This window comes from Telopea speciosissima, chromosome 10, assembly GCF_018873765.1.
Source record: "Telopea speciosissima isolate NSW1024214 ecotype Mountain lineage chromosome 10, Tspe_v1, whole genome shotgun sequence".
In the NCBI taxonomy this organism is placed as follows: domain Eukaryota; kingdom Viridiplantae; phylum Streptophyta; class Magnoliopsida; order Proteales; family Proteaceae; genus Telopea; species Telopea speciosissima.
The window spans coordinates 53,498,484-53,512,388 of NC_057925.1; the positions used below are offsets into that span (position 1 = coordinate 53,498,484).

The following is a 13,905-nucleotide window of genomic DNA, read 5'->3' on the forward strand; positions in this document are numbered from 1 at the left end:
ATTACTTGTGTAAATAGTATAATGGGAATTTAAAAAAGAGAAATCGTATTAGTTTAGATTTTAGACTTCAAATGATTTCTAAGATGAGCTCACACAAGGGCAAGGGAGAGAGAGAGAGAATCAAATTTTTTTTAAATAAAACAAGAAGCAACCAAAAAAGAAAAAGAGAATAATTTTTTAAAAATAAAAACAAGGGCCAAGGAAAAGGGAGGATGTATGAGCTGAGCTCACACAGGGGTCATGGAAAAAGGGAATGAGAGAGAATAACTTTTTTTAAATAAAACAAAGAAAAAAAATAAGAAATAAAGGATAAAGGCATTACAGTATCACCCAAACAATGACGAATTTTACAGTCCACTTTTCGAATTGTGGTCTTAGCATGGTTTGAGGTATCAATTTTGGATCGGCCGATTTGGATTGGTATTAGGACAGGTTGATCCTTATCGGTATTGGCACAAATCGATCTTGATACTTGGTTGATCCCGCATTGATGGAATGGTACAACCTATAGGTAGCCTATAAGGGGAGGCTCAATCCATGGTCAGGGAAAAAGCCAAATTTGATTCCACCTGGTGTAGTTAGAGATTTGGGTAAGGGTCATATTGCGGAAGTGAGAAGGTGTTAGGCACCTATTCCACCCGAAAGAACTGGTTTATCTACTAGATATTGCAGTTCAAACATTCCTCTAAGTTACAAGGCTTATACCAACATGCATAGCTTGACTACTGTACACTACTGCATAAAGAAAAAAATCACATGCTATCCCTACACAGACATATTGTAATAATTTACACTATCCCATGTTGCTTTAATGATTTAAATTTTATTAGAACTAAAGAGGGAAGAAAATATATACAAGGTTGACCTTGGATTAGAGTCAAAAGCGGAGGGTCCCGTTGCTCCAAACACAGACTACGGTTGTCTCCCCGCTCAAAGGGAGGGGATGGCTATTTCTTTATCTCTCTTGAAGGATTCTAACGTCTTGGGAAATTTCCTCTCTTACTGGCTTTTTTCCAGACCCACCTGGATTTTAAACTTTCTTCAAGGGTTTAGGACACCAAAGGATTATTGAGGGATTGCCTGTGAGAGGGATCAAAGCTAAAAAATGTAAGAGCTCTGAGGTGAAGTGATATCTCACCTTGGGGAAGGGGTTTCTTGGGTTATCATGGGGTGCTTTGAGAAGTGTGGGGGTCCTTTATTTATAGGGGACCCAAAAAGGAGGGGTTGGGGGTCCTTGGGACGTCCTCGGTTTTCGTAACTCTACATAATGTCATTTTGTACCGCGTCTCCACATGCACCTCGTGTGACCGCGAAATAACCGTGGTACCACATTAAGTTTCATGATGCATTGTATAGTCCTGTTACTCCATGGTTCTTCAAACGGTGCCACGACTCTTTCTCATTGGCTGATGTTACGTCCTTTATACTTCATAAAAATATTTGGTCGGGGACCAGCATGATTGGGGAAGGTGAACAATACATCTTTCAACATTGGTAAAAAGGTTTTTAAACTTCCATGCCAAAACCAGCTCTTTAATCATTATCATTATAATTATTACAGATGTGAGGGTGATATGGTCATTGTGCACGAGTGAGTCCTTCTTAAGAGAGATACAAAGTTCAGTCTGCGTCCTGTTGTTGTCATTGTCGAAGGGGCTGAAAAAATTCAGCGCCTACACGACCCAAGGGTAAAATTATAAAAATTGATTTCAAGAAAAATCAAGGGCAAAACCGTCTGATCCAGACTGATCCATACCTATCCATACTAGTATTGTATAAGTTTCTAAGGTGACCAATCCTCGATCCAATACCGTGCACTTAAACCATGGGCCTTAGAGCACTCATTGGATTGAGCATTAGGCATTTAAAAAAAAAAAACAACAAAAAAGAAAAGGGAAAGAAGGAAATAATAAAGGCATCACAGTACCATCCAAATAATGCTGCATTTTACGCACTACTTTTTGAATTGTGATTTTAGAGCACTTGTTGGATTGGGCAATGAGCATTTGGCTCTCCCTCTCATTATTATGATTTGAGAGAGTGGGGAGCATCGTTTTAGACCCAAAAGTCCCTGATTCATGAATGGAACCACCAAAAGCAAAAATTTGAATCCAACATTGTCTTACCCATTTGAGCTCACACTTTAAAAAAAAATCTAGAAAGGCCTTACCAGTTAGTTACTCCTCAAATCCAGAATATGTGACTCGGTTCATCTTTCCAAACATAAGTGTTTGAAGTTTATATCGAATCGACTGAACTAATAAAAAAATCATTATGAATTTATAAATAAGTTAATTGATTATCCATTGATTTTAATATTAGTGAGAAGATTTATGATTATAAAGGGAGTTGTTACAAATCAATGAGTATGAGATTATGAATAGGAAAATTGATTTGTAAAAATGCTTCCATTGATTCCCTTGTTTACTATACAAAATTAGCTAGACATATAAATGAATGATTTGATCATGGTTTGCAATCTTGGATCGGATTGGCCAATATTGGCTGGATCGGATTGGTATCGATCGAGACCGATCTCGAGATTAGACCGATATGGCAAGGTTTGACTGGATCGTTCCTTGGATCGATCAATCCGATCCGATCCTTGACCAATTTGATTGAAGTTTTTTTTTGTGGGGGGGATTTTTTCAAAGTTTTTAAGTTTTTATTATATTATCTTGACCGATATTGACCGATGCGATCCGAATAATATCGGTCGATCCAATCCCAAGATCACAACACCCATCAACTCTGACCAAAACATGACCGATGCATTAAAAAAAAGATTTTGGGGGTTTTTTGGCCGATCCTGACCGATTTGTGATCCTGATCCGAAAAGGTTTCAGCCATGACTTATACCGAGTCCCTTGGATTTTGAACCTTGGATTTGATAGTCAGATTCATTTTATGATTTCAATATTGATTATCCTTTAACAATTTATTCCCCTTTGTTCCAATAACAACATAAACACATCAAATCTATTCTTTATTGTTTACTTGTTTGACTTTGGGAAGATGATTTAAATTGTTTTTACCGAATATTTTCCCCCCAATACAGGTTATGAATGTAAGATCTCATTGTGGTTCAAGCTTGCAAACAAATTGATATTAACTTAATATTGAAATATTGAAATAAACTAAGAATATATCATATTGAAATCATCTGGAAACCAAAGTTCTTTAACGGTTTGGTTTTGATCTAACTTATTCTCCAACCAAAATCGAGCTGAACTGTCCATTTGACACCCGTAGCTCCTGATACACCATGTTTTATCTACCCAATCCCCGCTGGACACGTGGGCCAACTTGGGTCACAAGTAACCAATTCACAGTCAGAAAAGGGGAGGCCATGAACAAGACGGTTATGCAGGCCTAGACATGTCAGCAAGGTCAGTTGAGAACTTCCAAGTGGGTAAAGGCTGATAACAGCAATTCCCATGCAAGGAGAGGGAGGATCCCGAGATCTGAGGGGAGAATCCCCCTTCTTGGAAAGGTTTCCTAATCCGAGCAAATGGGGACCACTTAACCAGAAAGGAAAGACCTCTGGCGGATCCAAGGAAGATCGGGGAAAGGGATTGGTAATGAACCTGTATAAATAAGGGTCTTTGCACCCATGTAAACTCATTATTTGATCAATAGAGAAATCAATAAACATTAAAGAGTAGTCTTTGTTTTCCATAATCTTTTCTAGCTCAAGTTAGCTTGAGAGTTGCAGTGTTTGAGAATTTTTTCTCGGGCATTATTCTTTGGGCAACAACTCCCATAAACCGCGAACACTATAAATGGAAAACCACATGCGCAAACACTATCATATAGACATATAGGATATGTGAATCTGAATCCAGATCCTCTCCGATGAAGGTGCATCGCTCAATGAACATCCAATAGATGGGTTGCTTGGGCATGCGCCAGGATGTATGTCAGGCAACCCAGCCGTTGGATGCCACATTAGGCACTCATTAGGACATCTCCTCATTGAAGAAAAATTCCAATCCTGGGAATCTCCGACCAACCCCATTTGAGATTGTTTACAATCAGCAATTGACTTTGACGCGCCTTGGTTATTAGCTCACTAGCTGCGTCATTGTCACAACCGAAGAACACGTGAGATTGTTGACATTTATATCTTTTCTTCCCATCATCTTACTACGCGTGGCTTTCACGATTAACTCATATTGGTCTTTTTTTTGGGTTTTATTTTTATTTCTTTTGTTCAACCAAAAGACAAAAACCTTGTGGGAGATTCTCCTCATACCTGCTCAAATGCTCAAACAATGGAAGGATACATTTAGCGAGAATGGTTCAGGTTCTCCCTACTCGCCAGATTCACTCATTTTTTTGGATTCCATATGTGCGTCATCTAGCGTACAAGATGAAAACCTGATCCAGCCTTATATTTAGCATCACAGGAGATCCCATCCAATGAAATGAATAGAAATCCTTCAAGTATTTTTTACAAAAACAATATTTATTAGCAAGAGTTTTCTACCTCGGCGTGTAACCCATGCATCAACGCGGGTTCAATGAGAGTGTGCTCATGGGCATTGCACAAGAACTACAAGACTGATTAGCATTCCCATTTTTTTTTTATAATCAGAATAAAAATGTATTCATCAAATACCTTATGAATGGTTCGTATCACATCTACTCAAACAACGGAAGACCATTCTACATCACAAAAGGTTTCATCAACGTAAACAAAGGGACATCCTCCTTTATAATTGGATAAACAATAGATTTTGGATAAGATCCACTATTGATTGTGTGTGTGTGTGTGTGTGTTTTTTTTTTTCTTTTATTATTATAACTAAAATAAGAAATGAATTTAGAAATGTCAATTTAAAATAAAAAATAATAATTAGACTTTGAGTACATAATATAGTTTTTGTTGACGTTACAACTTCTCAAAATCTTTGAAGTGTTCACCAAACTATAAATTTTTTTAAGGTTATTTATCAAAGAGAATTGCTCAAACAATGGAAGAACATTTCTAGTATCACAGAATATCTCAAACAAAGAAAGACCATTTCTACATCACAAAAGGTTTCATTAACTAAAACAAAAGGACATCCTCCTTTGTAATTGGGTAAAGAATAGATTTTGGATACAATCCAATATAGATTGTGTTTTGTGTTTCATTCATTTTTTTTTTATTATTATAACTAAAATAAGAATTGAATTTATAAATATCAATTTAAAATAAAAAATAAAAAATTAGACTTTTGAGTACATAATATAGTTTTGTTGACTTTACAATTTCTCAAAATCTTTCAAATTCTCTATTCACCAAGTTGTAATAAATTTTTTTTTTTTTTGGTGGGTTATTTATAAAAGAGAGTTGCTCAAACAATGGAATGACATTTCTAGTATCACAGAATATCTCATCCAATATAGATAAAAAGTTATGTTGACTTTACATCATGGCTCATAATATTGGTATCAATGTATTGGACCGGTCTCGGGATCAGTCTAGGTATCATCGGAATCAAGCCGATTTGGATGCATTTACCCCTGCTTTTTAATAAAAAAAATTAACTTTTATTACCTTTTTATCCTTGACCATACAAGTGGATTGGTATTAGTTTAGGATCAGTTTTGGCTGATATCGATCAATTCAATCCAAGATTTTGAACCATGCCTTACATATTCTCAGTTTTTTTTTTTTGTTATCACAATGAAAATGTGTTCATCAAATTTTGGGAGATTCTTCTTATCAACTCAAAACAATGGAAGACCATTTCTACATCACAAAAGGTTTCATCTATTGAAATGGAGGAACTTCCTCCTTTTTGATTCAGGTAACAAATAGATTTTGGATACGATCCACTAAAGTTTATGTTTTGTGTTGCATTGAATCTTTTTTAGGGACTAGGATTCCCTTCGATACCTGCAGTTTTAAGTGAAGGAAAGCAGTAGAATATGAAATTGTCACTTTTTTTCTTTTTCCCGATAATAGAATATGAAACTTTGTCAAGTAGGGGGTATTTAGAACTTTTTAGAAGCGGGTGCTATAGTGTTTCGGGTGGGGGCGTGTAGTTTCGACCCGAACACTGGCATCGTAGGGATCTTTTACTTTTAATATTTTAACTAAAACAATAATTAAATTTATATATGTCGATTTATAATAAGAACTAAGTAATTAGACTTATGAGTACACAATATTGTTGACTTTACATTTGCTCTTTAATCAAATAAGGAAAAAGACTTTACATTTTCTGTTTAACTAAACAAAAAACAGACTTGACATTTTGCTCAAAATTTTTTATGTTTTCTGTTCATCAAAAGCCATGTGGGAGAGTTTCTACAATGGACATTTCTAGCATCACAGAAGGTTTCATCCAATGAAACCAAGAGAGATCCGAGATCCACATTTCTTTTAATAAAAGAGAAATAAATTTTAGATTCCATGGTATCCAATAAAGATTCTGGTTTCATGTTCCCATTGATTCGTTAACTAAAATAAAATAAAATTAGTAAGCTTTTGAGCACACTATTCACTTTGATATGAATATCGTATTTGTAATTTTCCCCCTTTTATTTTTGTTTTTGAGATTCCGCATGCCTTCCGTACACATCACAGCTCCAGTGGTATCTGTGTTGTTTGTGTTTGAGAGTGGGTTACTTTTTCTAGTATTTTTCATCGGAAGCTTTTGTCCGAATTTCTTCCCACAGACCCACCACTCCAAACCTGCAACTGCTTCAGATTCGAAAAGGGTCCAAAGATTTCAGTTTGTAGAGCCATTAATAAGGATTTGAGAATCTGATTCACAAACAATAGTTCAGTAACCTGAAACCCCAGTCTTAACATCTCTGACCCATATCTTACTTTTCCTTTTCTTCGATTCAGTTCTTCAAACAAATCAAACCCTTTAACGTAAGTATATTTTCCTCAGTTCCCTTCCCTGTAAAATGTGAAGAAGAGGTCAGAGGCAATGGCAACTAGTGTGGTGGTGAAGAACTTGGCCAGTGGGAGAAACGGCGAAAGCAATTTTGAAGCAAAAGTAGATTTCAGGTATGTTTTGCCATAATCTTCTTCTTCCTTTTTTCCCTAATTTATTTAACTCTCACCTTCCATTATATTTTCTTCTTTGGTTGGAGATTGTTAACTTGGATTCTTCTAACACACCCTAAGTTTTTTGGGGTTTTGGGTTATTGACTAATATTCTTCATCTATTCTGATCAAGAAAACTCTATGTGGGAGAAAGTGGGTAGATTTTTTCAGCTATTTGGTTAGACTTTACAGATTTTTCGGGCAATCAGAAGATTTACAGTATGGATTTTTATGTTTTGGGTTGCTCTCACTCTGTATGTATTTATTTTCAGGTTTGATTTTTTGAAGGGTTTAATTTTCAATTCTAGCCTAAAACTTGGTTTGTTTGCGTTAATGATAGCTTTTCTTCTAAGCTCTTGGAAGAGCAGTGAATATAACTTTATCTATTCTTACAGGGCAAGGGTAAGCACTAAGCACCTCTGAAATCATTTAGAAGGTAACTCCATTGTAGCCATTGCCAACCCCTAGGAAATCATGGCAGCTTTGTCCAATGGATGCTAGGGTGGTTTCTAATTTCTTTGCTAAGACATGAATGAGCATCAAATCTGCAATTGTTGAGGTAAATTTGGTTGCATATCTAATGAAAAATCCATAATTTTTTAACCCAGATTTGAATAATTTTGTGTTTAAATGTAGATTTTGACAGAAGGGTGAAAGGCTACTAGAAAAGCTTGAAATCATGGAGGACAAGATTAGTGAAATGCCAGAACAAATTCTTCATTCAATCTTATCAGTTTTGACGCTGAAGGAGGCGACAGCTACTAGCATCCTTTCTAAAAGATGGAAAGACCTCGTGTCCTCTTTCATGGCACTTACCTCTACCCTCAACTTAGATGTTGAGAACATGATTGGATACGAGTATGGCAAAGAATTCTGGGCTAAAGGTAATCAAAGATTTGAATTTGTAAGATGGGCTGATAAAATCTTGCAGCTTCACCAGCACCAAAAGGTTGATGTATTCAGGGTTCAATTTTGCCTAGGCCAAGGGTCTGCTTGTCATCTTGATAGATGGACTGCTTATGCTGCAGAGAAGAGAGTCCAAGAGCTTGAGCTTGACCTTGACTTGGATATGTCTCTCAAATATCTGTTGGAAAATAATCTCTACGACTTTCCTTGCTGGCTTTTTCGTCAAGATAGAGAACCCCACATAAAGCATTTGTTTCTGAACTCATGCATCCTTAGACTCCCTCCTGATTTCAGTGCATTTAGCTCCCTTTCAGTTCTCAGTTTAGAAAATGTACTCATATCTGAAGAAGATATTCTGTATATCTTGTCCAACTGTTTACTCCTTGAATCCTTGACAATGAGAAACTGCCCTTCCATAGTTAGTTTGAAAATTGATGGTCTATGCCCCCAGTTGAAACATTTATGCATATCACGGTGTCATCACTTGAAGAACATTGAGATTGTTGCCATAAAACTTCTTTCCTTTGAGTATATTGGAACCATGCCAAATTTGTCTTTCAAGTTTGTTCCACAACTTGTAACGGCATGTATCTTCACTAGACAGGGAAACTTGAGTAGTGATATGACTTATCCTCTCGATAGACTTTCATGTGATATTCCTCAGCTAGAGACTTTACTCTTATCCTCATCAACTATGAAGGTTTGTAGACACCGTAACATGTTGAACTCTGTAGAGGTTTCATTCTAAATTCATTCCTTATAACTCTCTTATTGCTCTTTCAGGAAAATATGCTGCCACCTAAGTTGTCTACGTTCACTAATCTAAAGAAATTGGTGTTGATGGCTGGCCGTTCATCAAACAGAGGAAGCCTCATCCCATTTACTGCCACCTTTCTTAAGGCTTCGCCTTTTCTGCAGAAATTCATGCTGCATGTGAGTTTACACAACTATTGATATGACTAAGCCTCCTATGAAATTGTAGTGAGCTTCTAGTGAATCTTATTCATAAAAAGATTAAATTGTAATGCTCTTTGTTGCAGCTGGTGGCTGGAAGTCCTTGTAAAGAAGTAATTACAGAAATACAGCTTTGTTCATCTGAATTCTCCCATAACCAACTCAAGGAAGTTCAGATAAGTGGTTTTAGATGTTCTCCAGATGAAATTGAGCTGGCATCATATATTGTGAGGATTGCCATGGCGCTTGAAAAATTGATTATTGACCCAAAAGTTACTTATTATGAAGGCAAAGGCAAATGGAATTTCACTGATGTAAACAAGATATGGTCCAAGTGCCTACGCGAAAATATTTGTAAATCACTGTCCAGACTAATCCCTCCCCATGTTAAATTGATAATTTTGTAAGCATTAAAGTGATTTTCTTAGCAACTAATAGCGAGTAGCGCCTTCTCGTTTTGCTTTGTAGAGTTGCAAAACATAGGGGACTGTTTGTTGTAGTGTCTTCTCATTTTATTTATCTTGTAACATGTATCTCAGTAACCTCAGATGTTAATGATATGCTGTGTTTTAATGATCATTACCTTACCATACCTCTGGGAAGTGATAGAAACACATGGTAGCATACCTTCATGCAACTTTTTACAGGAATCAGCTCCATTTCAATCTTCTTTTCACTGTCTCTGCCCTGACATATCAGAATGCACAAAATGTTTCGAGTATTACAATTTCTACTTCGATTTATGTCTCAAGTACTTTAGGTTTTAAACTGAACTATTAGATAGGATTAGCAGAGGCAGACCTGGTCAGGGTTTGAGGAATCAGAATCGGATCATGGGAATTAGCTTACCCTGATTCCAATTACTTTCTGATTCTAGAGGGCATAGCGGGCATGAGAGGCCGATCTGATCCGATTCATTAATAAAGCATGATGAAAACGTGGCTTGGATATCTTCTGCACGATGGACATGTGCATCTTTTAAGAATTTTTAGAAAACATCCTTTAAGAACCAAGGGAGAGGAAGGAGCAGGGGAGCCGGAGAGTTTCCAATGGAGACACAGAGGCAGAGGGAGTGGCTTAGGGGTCCAAAAAGGAAGGGGGCGTGGGAGCCGGAGAGGGAGGGGGGGGTGGGAGTTGCAGGAATGGGACAGGAAGGAGAGTAAGAGGGCGGGGAGAGAAGCAATGAGGGGGACCAGAGTTGTGGGAATAGCCGAATGGGGGTGGGGAGGAGAGGAAGAAGAGGGAAATAGAGGGGGTGGGGAGGGGAGAGAGAAACAATGAGTGGGTGGGAGTTACAGAGGGGGGAGGAGGGTAGGGCTGAGGGGAGTTGCAGAGGAGTAGGCCGCAGTGTCATTGACATATTTTTTGCATAGTCAATATGGTCGTGCGGCGCCTTAGTCAATGCTTAACCATGGCAAGCTTACGACCATTCAAGTCATCTTGATATTCACCCAACCTGATTTCACAACAATTGACGGAACAGCCTTTGCCTAAAGCATACTCAACCTAGTACATTCATCCAATTGTTTCTCGTTGCGTAGCCCATCATTGTGCCACTGCAAGACCACACCAAGTCAACCATCATATGTATGCCCAAGGTGTAGTAATAGCCCCACTCGAATGGCACAGTGAATATCAAAGGTTGCTAAGCCTATGACATACTTGTCCGTGTAATGCCACCACTGTCGCCTATTGTTGGCTAGTAGCTAGCACCAAACAGACATGTCCAAAGTAGGTTGAACCTAAGCCTTGCCAAGGGATAGTCACACCCGAATGCAAGACATGGGATAGCCCACCCGCTCAAGTTCATGTGTCCTTGTAGCACAGGGTGTGCTAGTAGTATCATAATCCCAAGCCTCTACTTCCGCAACAACACGCCACGACAAAACCTTTCGTTGGCCAATGGTACCCGTCAGAAACCAAACCTACAGAGGAAACACCATTCACCCACTTTGGTTCCAAGTTCTTGTCCATGGCATCCTCTCATGGAGCACCTATGATGTAGTGCATGCACGGTCAAGCCAACCCCGCACACGGAGCTTTGCATGTGATAGCCTTATTGATGCATGTGGTCTATTACAATGCCATGTGGGGAGCCATGACACCAAGGGGGTGAGGCACACTTCCCCTTCTCAAGGTAGCTCTTATGCTTTTCATGGTTTTCCAAAAGGAGACATGGACCTCCTCGCGTTTTGTTATATTAATGAATGATGGAATGTCACAAGGCAAGTGACTCCCACTCCAAAGTCCAAACATGGCTATGCTCACTCTGATTAAGCGTAGGAAACACTCAAATACCTACTCACATGAGATATTTTTTTCTTTCTCTATTCAAAAAAATAATAAATAAAAAAGGTCATGTGAGTAGGCATTTCATACCACTCATATTCAGAGAATCTTTTGTCATAAATAAAACCTCAATGTGATAAATTAGAAGACAAGTATTAATTCTTTAGGGGCAAGATTTTGTCGTATCTGTTTCCAATCAAACTCCATCACGCTCATCACTTTTGTCGCATAGCATGTAAAGTGGGCTTCAAATTTGGTGGACATACTTTGCACATCATTATCTATTCTAGGTTAAACTCTCAGATTAATTTGAAAATTTTATTTGTTATTATCAAGGTTTAAAATAAATCTGAAAAAGTCTAAGAAATGAAACATGAATTCAACAAGAATTGAAAAATCCAACTTAAAAATCCACACATGATGGTTGATATAAGCCACCAAACTTGACAAATGGCTTTTCAAGAGATCCCAAGTCTTGCATTTTACTAATAACAATAAAATACTAACTCCTTAGTGGCCCACCATGCACAAGGCATCACCCTTGTGTTTCAAGGGCCCCTGTACTATTCTAAACAAAAAAAGTGACATTTTTTTAAGTATTGATTGGTAGAAGAATAAATCACTGGTCAGATGATAATGTTGATAATATGTTCATTAAATTCAAACCCCAATGGGGCCACCCGCCTGAGATTCACTAGGGCCTAGAAGCTTTCGATTCGTATGTGGCATGGGGGTCATGTACGAGTCCAGGGGATTTATTCGGCCTAAAATCAGATACCCCTCCTGTCTCCAAAAAAAAATTCAAACCCCAATGGACATGGCCCAATTAAAAAGTTGCTTTGGTTTGAAGTTAGTAAAAACGGGAACGGTAATAAAACAGAGTTTTACGGTACAGATTTTAAACGGTAAAAAATTGCAAACGGACTATCAAATAAAACGATAAAAAAAATAGAGAATGGTTAAAAACGAAAAATGGACGGTACGAGTTTTAAACGTTTATATTTTAAAAAAATGTCACTATTCTCATATAAATTGAGGAATTTTTATTTGAAATACATGCTTGTTTTTCCGGTATCCATGCATTGACTTTGAGTTGAAGGTGATATCATGAAAAATGTAGCCCTTCGAGTCATCTTTACCTCGGTGAAAGAATCAAGCCGATCAGAGTTCGGGAGAGAGAGATATGGTCAATTAAGTTCAAGGTCTTAAAAAATGCCAAAAAAAGGGAAACGTGTTTTAAACACGTTTAAAATGTAAAATGGAAATGCTTGCCATTTGCCGTTTGTTACCGTATAATTAGGAAACATACGAAAAAATGTATTTAAAATGATAAAAAATAGAAACGTGTTTAAAACAGAGTTTTAAATGCATTTTTGCTAACAATGACTTTGAATACCTTGCAAGTGCACTTTTGTGGAACTTGCTTTCTTTTTCATTTTCAGTTTGAACCCTATTAGATAATTCATCTTTTCCTTATATTATAGAGTTCCCTTTTCATTTTGGGTTTTTTACAATTATCACCCTAAAAATTTTGATATCTATTATTATCCCTTTAAAAACTTTTAAACAACTATTACCTTCCCTTGTTGCATACTAATAACTAATTGGCCCCATCGTTACATTTTCGTAACGGAGAGGATTAATCGTGACAGTGTGCCGTTGTCACAGATTTTCTAAGATTAAAATGCCCTTATAAGATGGTAATTGTAAAAAAAAAAAAAAAACAACCCCATCACCGTCTCTTCTCCTCCTCCTCCTTCTCCTTCTTCTTCCTCCTCTATAACCCCAAACCTTGTTTTCTCTACTTGAGGTCCTAATCTAAAAAAAAGGAGCAAGAATCAAAAAGAATATATGGGATGAAGAGGAATTTCATACCTGTAATACGTACAGAGAAAAGCACAGGAAGAACATAACTGTGAAGCACCATGGAAACGTAGATAGTACCCAGCATGCAGCCAATGAATCCCAGCGTAAAAGGAAGTCTCTGGTAGAAAGAAGTGTCTAGCATGATGATCAAATTGATTCGATTGTTGGCTTCCCAGGAATAAGGGATAAATGTTAACCCATAAATATCCAAAAAGTTAAAATACTTCTTTTGTTGACATGTGTGCAAGCTGGGTTTTTGGACCTTTTAAGGGCGAAGAAAGATCCATTAATGATGAAAGCACATCCAAGGGTAAAGCAGATATATAGCAAATTTCTGAGGCATTAGTACCATTACTGGAAGGAACATGCAGGTAAATGCAATGAAAATGAAGAACACTCCAGTCGCCAGGAATAAACCAAATTAAGTACATGAGAGATTTTCCAGACGGGACATATATAGGTGGTAGCAGACTGGAGGTTCCCAGCTGGTAAATCCTTCACTCCTTTCGAAACCCTACAATATCAAATTGGGGAAATTCAGCAGGTACTACCAGAGAAAAAAGAAAGCTTGTTGTTCATGACACAACAGAGATGCAAGGTATGAGACTTCGGAAAAAAAATCCCAAACTAGAGTATCCTCAAACTTTGTGTAGAAACCCCTGCATCACACACTGTTCATGCTAATTTCTGATAAATCAAGGAATGTAATTATGATGAAATCAACTGAGTGGTAGGCATAACGTACTATGACTAGGCAAGGAGGGGTGGGGTAGGAAGGGTCCTCCTTCACCAAAAGAGGGGTGGGTGGTGGTGGTGCAAGGGTCGGGTTTGATAGAGAG

The 13,905-nt window shown here is 37.6% G+C and overlaps 1 protein-coding gene across 6 annotated transcripts; it reads left to right on the plus strand.

Moving 5' to 3' along the window:
- The first annotated feature begins 6,913 nt into the window (after positions 1 to 6,913).
- LOC122642821 (putative F-box/LRR-repeat protein At3g42770) lies at positions 6,914 to 9,499 on the plus strand. 6 transcript variants are annotated; one of them, XM_043836424.1, is made up of 4 exons: positions 6,914 to 7,012; positions 7,660 to 8,657; positions 8,741 to 8,890; positions 8,998 to 9,499. In XM_043836424.1, exons 2-4 carry the CDS (start codon positions 7,731 to 7,733, stop codon positions 9,316 to 9,318), a joined length of 1,398 nt encoding a protein of 465 aa, XP_043692359.1. In that variant the 5' UTR covers positions 6,914 to 7,012; positions 7,660 to 7,730; the 3' UTR covers positions 9,319 to 9,499. The 6 variants fall into 6 exon arrangements, with proteins under 6 accessions (XP_043692359.1, XP_043692358.1, XP_043692357.1 ...); XM_043836423.1 differs by having other exon boundaries at positions 7,682 to 8,657; XM_043836422.1 differs by having other exon boundaries at positions 7,698 to 8,657.
- Positions 9,500 to 13,905: the final 4,406 nt, after the last annotated feature.

Excerpts from the sequence above, each read along its gene's own strand:
- LOC122642821 (XM_043836420.1), top strand. The coding sequence starts at position 7,584 with ATGAGCATCAAATCTGCAATTGTTGAG. Across the intron at positions 7,611-7,697 it reads TCAAATCTGCAATTGTTGAG|AAGGGTGAAAGGCTACTAGA; the intron begins GTAAATTTGGTT and ends AGATTTTGACAG. Across the intron at positions 8,658-8,740 it reads TATCCTCATCAACTATGAAG|GAAAATATGCTGCCACCTAA; the intron begins GTTTGTAGACAC and ends TTGCTCTTTCAG.